This window comes from Emys orbicularis, chromosome 1 (assembly GCF_028017835.1).
Source record: "Emys orbicularis isolate rEmyOrb1 chromosome 1, rEmyOrb1.hap1, whole genome shotgun sequence".
In the NCBI taxonomy this organism is placed as follows: Eukaryota; Metazoa; Chordata; order Testudines; family Emydidae; genus Emys; species Emys orbicularis.
Genome location: NC_088683.1, coordinates 135,844,291 through 135,856,620, shown reverse-complemented (window position 1 = coordinate 135,856,620; position 12,330 = coordinate 135,844,291). Strand labels below are relative to the sequence as shown.

At 42.1% G+C, this 12,330-nt stretch overlaps 1 protein-coding gene across 1 annotated transcript in view; it reads right to left on the bottom strand.

Annotated features, from left to right (window-relative positions):
• Positions 1–3,469: 3,469 nt before the first annotated feature.
• The window catches only part of CREBL2 (cAMP responsive element binding protein like 2), a 33,174-nt gene continuing 24,313 nt past the window's right edge, over positions 3,470–12,330 (bottom strand). Inside the window, exon 4 of the mRNA XM_065403082.1 lies at positions 3,470–5,032. Within this exon, the coding sequence (XP_065259154.1) occupies positions 5,028–5,032 (5 nt within the window). The 3' untranslated portion in view covers positions 3,470–5,027. The remainder of the gene's footprint in view (positions 5,033–12,330) is intronic.

The following is a 12,330-nucleotide window of genomic DNA, read 5'->3' as shown; positions in this document are numbered from 1 at the left end:
TCCCTGCTCTCCATGTGTATATAATGTATATAATGCCTGCATCTGTAACTTTCACTCTATGCATCCCAAGAAGTGAGGTTTTTACCCACGAAAGCTTATGCCCAAATAAATCTGTTAGTCTTTAAGGTGCCACCAGACTCCTTGTTGTTAGTGTTCATTCAGTAAGAGGAGTGAATGTCAGAGGGATTAGACAAACCACTTATCTCCTCCTCCCGCTGCCACTCAGCTCTTTGTTATTTGTCCAGGTGGGTAGGAAACTTCAGATCCATTACAATACCACTCCTGTAGTGGCTAAGGGAATGATTGTGTTGGTTTTAATCAATGACAACATTAACTGGCATACTTTAAACAAACACAAAACAATGGAAGTCCAAAAACCTTCAGTTTATTCACTACTATTAAAAGGCTAATTACTATTTTATTTCAAGAGATGACAGATCACACCGAAAGAACAAGCTGTGTGAAGGAAGTGATAAAGATATTACAGTGCAGAGATGTATTTTGGAAAGCACAAGCGACTCTCTAAAACCTCACAATTTGAGAGGAAAATACTTGTTTTAAGAGTATAGCTTGTCCCAGATGTGTACCACCCATTTCCACCCCTTTTCTGTTTTAAAGTATCTGGAAACGATTCTGATCTCAAACCAAATTAATATTGTAATTGTGTTTACTTGGGTGAAGTTACCCTTGTTTACACTGAGGCACAGTGTAGGCTAGCAGATAGAGCACTAGACCCTCCTGGAATATAACATTGTGGCAGTTATCACCAGATGGTGCTGTTACACAGAATCTTACAAGATCATCTTCCAGTGTGCGAGTAAATGTTCAGTCTTGGGAAGATGTGTGTGATGTTGGTTTTGTTATGCAAGGTTCCGGCTAGAGGCAGCTGTGTGAGCAGCCTGAGCATTTTCTCTCTCCCTTGGGCTCTGCTTGAAGTCAATATTTGAAGCAAAGTTGCTTCCTGGAAACTGGGCCATGGTTTTGGCTGAAATTCCTGAAAAACGGGATTGCTCTGCATGCTGTTTGTGACCATCACTGCTCCAGGACTGGAGTATATATGTATATAAAACATGTTACACTTAAGGCTTATCTACACAGACACACTCAGAAGACCTGAGTTCTATTCCTGGCTCTTCCACCAGCCTGCTGGGTGACATTGGGCAAGTTACTTTCCTCACTGTGCCTCACTTTCCTCTCTCTGTAAAATGGGTTGATACTGCCCTCCTTTGTAAAGTGTTTTGAGCTGTATAGATGTAAAGCACTATGTAAGAGCTAAGTATTACTTATATTATTGCTGACAAGACAGGTGAATTAGGCCCTTTGGACCAAATACTTCTCACACAAGTGCATTTTTCTTTGGCTTCAACAGGAGTTTTACCGATATAGATCAGACCATTTAGCCTTCTGTCTTAGGGCACGTCTTCACTAGCAATGCTAAGCACTGCTGCGGCAGCGCTCCCAGCACTGGGGCACTGTCTACACTGGCGCGTTACAGCACTGAAACTTGCTGCACTCAGGGGGGTGTTTTTACACACCCCATGAGTGAGAAAGTTGCAGCACTGTAAAGTGCCAGTGTAGACAAGGCCTTAGTACCACTTTTCACTACTGTCAAAGCTTGAAGTGGGCAACACAGGAGTTTAAGGAACACATAAATCAGCATAATCCAAATCCTAGAATGCTAAAAAAAGACCCACAAATTTGCAAGAGACAGAAATGTTTAAAGTGTGCCCAGAAGATTTCAAACACCTAATAATGCTTTTAACTTCTGTACAAGTATCAGGGGGTAGCCGTGTTAGTCTGTATCTACAAAAACAACAAGGAGTCTGGTGGCACCTTAAAGACTAACAGATTTATTTGGGCATAAGCTTTCATGGGTAAAAACCTCACTTCTTCGGATGCATAGAGTGAAAGTTACAGATGCAGGCATTATATACTGACACATGGAGAGCAGGGAGTTACTTCGCAAGTGGAGAACCAGTGTTGACAAGGCCAATTCAATCAGGGTGGATGTAGTCCACTCCCAATAATAGATGAGGAGGTGTCAATTCCAGGAGAGGAAAAGCTGCTTCTGTAATGAGCCAGCCACTCCCAGTCCCTATTCAAGCCCAGATTAATGGTGTTAAATTTGCAAATGAATTTTAGTTCTGCTGTTTTTCCTCTCCTGGAATTGACACCTCCTCATCTATTATTGGGAGTGGACTACATCCACCCTGATGGAATTGGCCCTCTCAACACTGGTTCTCCACTTGCGAAGTAACTCCCTGCTCTCCATGTGTCAGTATATAATGCCTGCATCTGTAACTTTCACTCTATGCATCCGAAGAAGTGAGGTTTTTACCCACGAAAGCTTATGCCCAAATAAATCTGTTAGTCTTTAAGGTGCCACCAGACTCCTTGTTGTTTTTGTAACTTCTGTACAGTTATTATAGGCTAGTGGTGTTCTACCTTCCTCAAAGTGTAATCAGTAAGCCAAGTGTTTTCAAGTAATGCCAGAGAACTGACATTCAGAGAGATATGACAGCTTCTGATGGGAGCTAAGATCAGGCCTACTCAGTCAAAGGGGCAAGGAGTGTCATAGCCAGGGGAAGAAGTGTTACAGAAGGGCTTTGCGTGGGGGGCAGGGCTGTCCTTACCCATACGCAAAGTACGCAGCTGTGTGCTGCTCCAGCCCCTGCTCCGCCTCTTCCCCACGGCTCCCGCCCCCACTCCACCCCTTCCCCTGAGGACTGCAGTAGGGGTCGGGTCTGCACTCACCGGGCAGCGGTAAGTGGAGCGACCGGGCCCCAACCTGCTCTGCGCTGCCGGCTCCCAGTGAGTGCTGGGGGGCAGTTCCCCCCAACCCCCCAAGCTCCAAGGCTGGGAGCCAGGGGAGCAGAGCAGAGCGGGCTGGGGCCGGGTCACTCCACTTCCTGCTGCCCCGTGAGTGCGGGGTCGGGCCCGCCTGCAATTAACAGGCGGCAGGAAGTGAAGCGACCCGGCCCCAACCCACTCCGCTGGCTCGTGCTGGGGGGTGGTTTCCCCCCTGCCCCCCAAGCCTGCTCCTGCCCCCCTGCAGAGGCCTGGGGCCAGCCCCTCCTCCCCCCATGGAGGCCTGGGGCCACACACACACACACCCCTGCGGGGGGGGGGAGGGGGCTGCGTAGGGCACCAAAATGGCTAGGGACGGCCCTGGGGGCAGAGATAAGGCACATGGGGAAATTCCAAGTACTGCCCAACAAACAAACAAAAACTGAAAACCAATCCGGCAGCCTAGACATAGACAGGAGGATTTATATGTGGAGAAAAGGGTCAGAGAGAAGCGTTCTCACAACAGCAGGTATTAGGAACATTCCATAGCTTTTCCCATCAATCTAGATGGCAAAGCTATAGGACACCAATGGTAAACCATTGCTTTGGCCAGCACCACGTAATTATAAATCAAACTATTTGCCAGTTTCCAGGGAAGAAGGATTGAATGGAGAAACCATCATCCATACCAAGATGATCTTTGTATTTACTTCAAACATGCTGGTTCATTGAAACATACATTTTGCAATCCACTTATAGCCTCTTGTCCCAGAATGGAATCTTACTTTATCACCAGAGCGCCACTTAGCTCCACTGTTGCTAACGGTTGGTCAGCATTTTCCACCCTCACTTTGTTATATCCCCCACCCAAAGACAACATGGCATATACATAAGCTTGGAAGGATTTGATTTTTATTGGTCAATGTCTGTAAATGTCAATTTTACCATACACAAACATATGAAAAAAATATTTCCATTGATAACTGAAATTTACAGATAAGCAAAGTAAGTTCTCAAGAAGCATTTTTCTTATCAGGGTTTGATTTAAGGATATTTATTTTGTATATTTCAACATATGATGTTGACAATTTATTTTAATGGCTATGAAGCTTTAACTTTTTGATTCTCTATGTCTACTCTTGATTATTGTCTCCCCTCACCCCCATTTTCTGACCCACCCCCATAATTTCCTGCAATTGTCAATATTTAAATCTATAGAAATCAAAAAATGCTTAAAACCCATAATTTTGCGCACCTGTAAAAAATATCACTAAAGTAGGAAAAAACACTTACAAATAAACATCAATATTATATAAAAAAAAAATCAAATTCTGCCAAGCCTACGTATGCAAGAACTATGGCTTGAAGCCATAGTTAACATAGTCAGTGTAATTAATTAAAGCTAGTCTTGAGTTAAGGGGGAACATAAGACCAAGTGGGTTTACTCCTTCATTCTACCCAGGAAAAGCTTCCATTGACTAGGGATCAGGCCCACTGTAAGTTCAGGGACTTCAAAAGTAACTGAAAACCAGTGTTTCTTTTTAAAAAAACGAGGTTGCTGCAATTCATTAGTAAAGAAATAATGCTCTTAATATTTTCTAGTCACAATTTAAAGGAGACAAGACAGAGAACAGCAATGCAAATGACAGTATCACTAATACATATTAACAACTTCTGCAAGAATGGTTAAAGGGAGATGTTACAATGTATGCCACATATGCATACCACAAACACAAATTCAACTTGATCTTGGTCTGCTGATGCAAAATCAGGAGCATGAGGCCTCATATCTTCTTGCAGATTAAAAGTCCCCCCCCCCCCCCAAGTAACCACCATAAAAAGTAATAAACAAATTAAATTATACAAAAAGCCAAAACCAAGAGAACATTACATAGTATTAACAAGACGGAAATTTAGTGTTAAGGCTGAAATTTTCTCTTCCCCCTCCCTACAGAAGGGATATCGATATCAGGTGATCTTACATGTCACATATGCTACAATACTTAAGCATGCATTGGTTAAAATCGAATTTCAGCCTTACCTCTGAATTTCTATACATTTGTGGGCTAGTGTCAACCTCTTTATGGTGATATTAACACTGATTTTTGTGGTGTAACAATTGAAAAGATCACACAGAACAGACAGCAAACAGAACTCTGAAGCAAAATTTTCTCCATTCTTTCACGGGATGCCAAGCAGGATTGGATTCACCGATGACTTCCATATCAGCTGAACAACTTTCACCCTGAAAAAGAAAATCAATCATAATCACAAGGACTCTTCTACACATAGTCATGGTTTCAGCTGTCAAGAAAAAGAAAAGCCTTTTGAAATCTAATACATTTTAATAACTACGTGTAGGTTATAAAATTCTTTTGAAAAGCACTTCATGAAATCCAGATTCCTCGGTGAACACTTCTTATTATCCAGTTATGAAAGCAAACCATGACTGATGGGTCTTAAAAAATATATAATTAGCCAAAACGTTCTCTGTGAAGTGGCAGATATACTAAATCCATCCCCTCACATTTTTCATGATTTCATACATCAAATAAATACCTGGGATGAAAAAGGGAAAGATTTACAGTGGGGTTTTTTCTTACAATTATCTCAGAACTCCTTGGACCTGATTCAACACCGCTTTACTCCAACAGAACACCCGTATAATTCCATTAGAATCACCTGAGTTCATTAGCATAATACTGGTGGAATATAACAGGGAATCAGGTCCTTCCTGTCTACTTCATGCACATACAAAACACGGCAGAACAGCAGTGCATGGAAATTAAGTGCTGGGTTTTGTTACAAATCCAAGAAGTGCTAGGGTTCACCTAACAAGGTTTTGGGAAGTCTTTGGATAATTTCTATCCCCATATCCACACTCCCCGCAATGGGCCTAAAGTCCTAACTGACTTTTAGATTTCTTTTGTGATAGGTGGGGATATGAGATGCTCTCCCCTTCTCCTTCAATCACTCCAGGAGATAGCGAGCTGCCTGCATGGCTATAGCTACAATGGTAGAAAGGGAAGGGGGACAGGGAGAGAGGGTCAAACACCTCTTTCACTGACAAGAATTATGGAGGAGAGTCACTTTATTATCTAGTGTACTGAATGGCATCCCGACTTGAAGGACCAGATTTGTTCTTTATTGGGGAGCAGTTCTGGGAGCTGTTTTGTGTACAGACAAGATCCACAGGCACAGGGTACCGTGTGTGCAAGAATAAGATTAGTTTTAAAACACCAGTTTCCAAGTGGAGCTGATGAATTTAATGAGCCCCAAAATGAAGGGCTCATGAAGATTAACAGATTTTAAGGAGAGAGAAACATTTATAATCTAGTTTGACTTCCTGTATAACACAGGCCATAGAATTTCATACAGTGATTCCTGAATCAAGTTCAATGGTTTGTTATTGAACTACAGCGTCTGAGGCAAGCCAGGAGGATACCAAATAGACTGCTGTTTGGACCATCTTTACTAACTGTCTAGCTATGCCAGCATACAGCTGTCTGATACAGAAAGCAGCACCTGTGTGCCTACACGTTTTTTGGTTTGCAGCATAGACAACTCTATTACAGATCATGGTCATGACATAGGCTATAACATATTTCCTTTACCTAATTCTATAACCATTTTATCCCACCCAAAACAACGGTATGAGAACACAAATACACTATATGTGCCAGATGACTGTGGACCGGCATCTTAGACAACAGGTTCCTAGAAGACCAATGGCTGGCTAATCCAGAAAGCCACACCCATTAATGAGGTGAAGGGCAGCAAATGCGGAAGCCGATGCTCACCATGATGGGAAATTTAAGGTGGGGGTGTGTCAGGGTTTCCCCACACACACACACTTTGAACTCTGGGGTGCAGATGTGGGGACCCGCATGAAAGACCCCCTAAATTTATATTCTACCAGCTTAGGTTAAAACTTCCCCAAGGCACAAATTCCTTTCCTTGTCCTTGGATGGTATTGCTGCCACCACCAAGTGATTTACACAAAAATTCAGGGAATGGTCACTTGGAATCCCTATTTCCCCAAAATATCCCCCCAAACCCCTTCACCCCCTTTCCTGGGGAGGCTTGAGAATAATATACCAACCAATTGCCTTAGAAATGTGAACACAGACCAGACCCTTTGTCTTCAGGACACTGAAATCAATCAGGTTCTTAAAAGAAGAACTTTATTATAAAGAAAAAAGTAAAAGAATCACACCTGCAACATCAGGATGGAAGGTAACTTTACAGGGTAATAAAAAGATTTAAAACACAGAGGATTCCCCTCTGGGCTCAGCTTCACAGTTACAAAAACAGGAATAAAACTGCCTTTGTAGCATAGGAAAATTCACAAGCCCAAAACAAAAGATAACCTAACGCATTTCCTTGCCCTACTTACAATTTCTGTGGTTTTAGATGGATTATTCCAGGTATATTTTCAGGAGATATTGTACCTGTGTGGCTACTCCCTCCGTTCGGAGAGGGAATAACAAAAGAGAACGACAAACAAATCCTTTCCCCCCAGATTTGAAAGTATCTTCTTTCCTCATTGGTCCTTCTGGTCAGGTGCCAACTAAGTTATTTGAACTGCTTAACCCCTTACAGGTAAGGCGATTCAGTACAGCTGCCAAGAAGGGATTTTATGCTACTCTTCCCTCTATATTTAGGACAGGGTGGAAATTCCAACTCCTGTTTCCCCCCAATAAAACAAATTTATTGTGCAAGAAACCTTCAAATGAGCTATCATAATGAAATAATTAAAAATGGTAGGAGGGAGAGAAGGAGGTGTAATGAAATATTTTTTTTAAAAACCCAAAAATTAAATGGACTCTGTCAGCTAGGTCAACATGAGAAACTTAAAATATTGGCTTCTGCAGATAACTCAGTCATCTTTCACCTTCATTTTCCTGTTTGTTCATAATCTGGAAAAGAAAAACAAGCTTTCCTGCTTTTTCAGGTCCCAAACGATTTCTCAATTTGGAATGAATTAGTCCAAAGGAAGAAAATATTCTTTCTACACTGGCAGAAGAAGCTACTGCTGTTAAAGGTGAGATTATCACTTCAACAGTCTCTGAATCCAAGTGTTTAAGTGACTTCCACCAGTTCACTGGTGTGACTTTCTTTAAAACATCAGCAGCAAACATATATTTCTTGAATGGTTCTTATTCCCAAACTGGGTCTCTTTTATGGCCTGCTGCCATTATAGGTTTTCCCTTTTAGTGAGAGAATGGTACGGTAGATCTCAAATAAATGAAGGCTACACTCAGAAAGACCTCAAGACTTCTGGAATATGCTGCTCAAACAGTTTCATTTTTGTTTCTAATGCCTGTCCCTCCCTTCTCACATTTATCTCCAGACTTCTTCTCCTTGTCCAGATCTATTCCGTCCCCAACAATCTTCTATTCATTGAACTTTTTGAAACTTTTCACTTTTAGAGAGAGGTAAGGGATTGACTCTGTGTACACAAATTTGCAGAGGGACAAGAGAGTTGAGGTCTGTTATTTCTCACCTTTATATATTATTTATTTATTTTAAAACATTTTTGCTGTTAACAACCATGTTATCTCTGGAGACACAAATCCACAGTTTGAGAACTGAAAAACTAAGCATCTCTGTTGGTATCTTCTAGACTGAGCACTGAGTCCCATTAGGTAGATAGAAAGATTAATCTAAATAATCTATACAGAAGCCCATGGAACCCCATAAGATTAGGTCCCTAATCCATGAACTATTGGAACTCATTTATAAAACTTTTCTTAACCATTACATGAATATATTGTCTGCTACTATAGAATTAGATTTTATAATCCCTATTCCATGATATCTTTGAGCTATAATGTATCTTAATTAAAACTATCTTTAGATAGGTTTTTTCCTCAAAAAGTATTTTATCAAAAAAATCCGATTTAAATAAAAAAATCCAATTTAAATAAAATAGATTTTTTTTTTTTTTTTTTTTTAAGAATCATTGATTTTTATCCACCCTGAGCAGTGTCTATTCAGCTATCCATACAACCTCACACTGGACAACAAGGATATATAGGGCTGAAAAGGCAAACCACCCTCAGCAGTTCCCTCTCTATCCGAACATCAAAGAACTGTCCAAATCAGAGGAGAAGGAGGGCAGGTAGTGGAAGAACTACAATTACTGTACAGGGTGAGTCACCTCTTCTTCTTCTTAAAGTAGTGTGGATGCTTCACTTCAGGTGACTCCCAAGTAGTATTCCCAGAGGGAGGAGGAAGCGAGCTTCAGAATGGAGTCCACGACTGAAGACAGTACCGCATTACAAGCGCCACATCCAATCTGGCAGCATGGATCAAGGCATAATACTTCGAAAAAGCATGCACTGAGGCCCATGTAGCAGCTCTACATATCTCAGACATTGGAATGATTTTGAATAAAGCTGTGGGTGTTGCTTCTGATCTCGTAGAGTGTGCTATTATCCCCAGGGTGGACAGAGCACCCGCTGTGTCATAGCAAGTTACAATACACCCAGAGATCCATCTTGAAAGTCTCTGGGTGGAGATTGAGAATCCCTTGGTTCTCTCAGCAATGGAGACAAACAGTCTAGGTGATTTCCAAAATTGCTAGCTCCTACCTAGATAGAAGGCTAATGCCCATCTAACCTCTAAGGTATGAAAGCAGGTCTCCAGCTGAGACTTATGTGGTTTTGGGAAAAACACCAGTAGATGAATGGACTGGGTAAGATGAAAATCCAATAGCACTTTAGGTAAATGGGGGTGGAGGGCTGCCATCAAGGCCTCAATTTCCCCAACCCTACAGGCCAACATGATAACTACTAGAAAATACCTTCTTCATAGATAAATGAAGTAAGGAGTAGGTTGCCATAGGTTCAAATGAAGGTCTTATGAGATATTTGAGTACCAGGTTGAGAACCCAAGTTGGAGTGGGATCCTTAATCCGGAGGTAGAAGCTCCTCAAAATCTTGAGGGCACAAGGTGGGTAAATATGGAAAGTCCTTCTAGTGAAGAATGAAATGCTGATATTGCGGCCAGGTGAACCTTAATCGAGCTAATTGATAACCCTGATTTCTTTAGGTCCAGCAGGTAATCCAGTATGGCTGTGAACAAGGTGGATGTAGGCACAAGTCGGCGATGGTGACACCACTGGTTGGATCTTTTCCATTTCTGAAGATAAGTTATTCGAGTTGACTCCATTCTGCTGTTTAGTAATACTTGTGGTATCTCTGTTGAGCAGGTGGACTCCAATCCTATAAACCACATAAAAGCCATGCTCAGAGGCGGAGGACTCCTAGGTTGGGGTGAAGCACATGACTTGCATCCTGGGAGAGGAGATGAGGAGTGGTTGGAAGCTTGAACACCAGATGGACACACAGGTGAAGCAGGTAAGGATACCAAGCTTGGCTCAGCCATGTCAGTACTATAGAAATAAGCCTAGTCTTGTTCTGTCTGATCTTGTTCATCACTCTTAATATTAGCAGTATTGGAGCGAATGCATGGAAGTCCAACTCCCATTCATAGTCTCAGGAGAAGCTCCTCTGAGCACATGGGCTGTGACATTCTGGACTCCAGGAGAGTAAACGGCTGAGATCTGAATCTGATGGACTATATACCAGTTCCATAAATTTATAGCATCAGCGCACAGGGTGGGGGATCTTGCTCCTCCCTGTTTGCTGATATAAAACATGCAAGCCACACTGTCTGTCATGATCCTGATAGATTTGCCCCGATGAGGGGTAGGAACTGAAGGCAGGCATCCCTGACTGCCCTGAATTCCAACAGGTTGATATGGAGACTGGTTTCTCAGGCCATTCAGGTATGCTCCCCAACCCAATAGTGATGCATCCATTCACAATTATTGTTGGACCATGGCAATGAAAGGGATGTCTGCACAGACACTGAGTTGATTTTTGCACCAATCTAAGGAGTTCTTCAACTGGAGGGGAACCGTGACCTGTTTGTCCAGGCTGTGTCAGGTTGATGAATAGGTCCTTCTGAGCCAGCCCTGGAAGCAGCGGAGGCGTAGGCTTGCATGCTCAGTCACAAAGGTGCAATCAGCCATATGATCTAGGAGCTGTAAACAGTTCCTTATTGTACAGGGGCTTCCTTGAACTGTCCCGACCAACCAGATCAGACACAGTTATGAATCTGTTTGTGGGAAGGTAAGCCCTGGCTGCTGACTAATCCAAGTACGCCCCTAAGAATTGTATTCTCTGTACAGGTGCTAATATGGATTTTTTTAAATATTTAGCTGAAGACCCAATTCCTGGAAGAGAGAAAGGGCCATCAGGATACAAGTCAGTACTGCTTCATAAGGTCAGCCCTGAGTAGCCAATTGTTCAAATATAGGAAGACTAAAATCGTTTCCCACCAAAGGTAAGCAGCTAGAATCTTTGAGAACAGGGATGTACTCAGTATTGAAAATTATCCTGGCCCACGGTAAAACGCAGATAATTTCCTGTGGGGAGGGTGGTGTCTCACTATACGGAAATAGGTCACCTGTAGGTCGAGGGCCAAAAACCAATCTCCAGCCCCTAGATAAGGAATTATAGCTGCCAGAGTCAGTATCCTGAACTTCTGAGACTTCACGAATTTGTTCAGTAGTCTTAGATCCAAGATCCATCACCACCCTATGTCCTTCTATGGCACGAGGAAATACTTGGAGTAAAACCCTTTCCCCATGTGAGGAGATGGACTGGCTTTATTGCTCCTAAATGAAGACGATAGTGCACTTCTTGTCTCAGTATAGTCTTGTGAGAGGGGTGCCTGAAACTGGTTGAAACTATAATAAAGAACAATATTGTCAGACATATAGATGAACACCATTTGTTGAGGAAGAGTCAACATGGTTTTAGTAAAGGGAAATCATGCCTCACCAATCTACTAGAATTCTTTGAGGGGGTCAACAAGCCTGTGAACCCAGGGGATCCAGTGGATATAGTGCACTTAGATTTTCAGAAAGCTTTTGACAAGGTCCCTCACCAAAGGCATTAACGCAAAGTAAGCTGCCACTGGATAAGAGGCAAGGTGCTCTCATGGATTGGTAACTGGTTAAAAGATAGGAAACAAAGGGTAGGTAATAAATGGTCAGTTTTCAGAATGGAGAGAGGTAAATAGTGGTGTCCCCCAGGCGTCTGTTCTGGGACCAGTCCTATTCAACATATTCATAAATGATCTGGAAAAAGGGGTAAACAGTGAGGTGGCAAAATTTGCAGATGATACAAAATTACTAAAGATAGTTAAGACCCAGGCAGACTATGAAGAGCTATAAAAGGATCTCTCAAAACTGGGCAACAAAATGGCAGATGTTGATAAATGCAAAGTAATGCACATTGGAAAGCATAATCCCAACTATACACATAAAATGATGGGGTCTAAATTAGCTGTTACCACTCAAGAAAGAGATCTTGGAGTCATTGTGGATAGTTCTCTGAAAACATCCACTCAATGTGCAGCGGCAGTCAAAAAAGCGAACAGAATGCTGGAAATAATTAAGAAAGGGATAAATAATAGGACAGAAAATATCATGTTGACTCTATATAAATCCATGGTACGCCCACATCT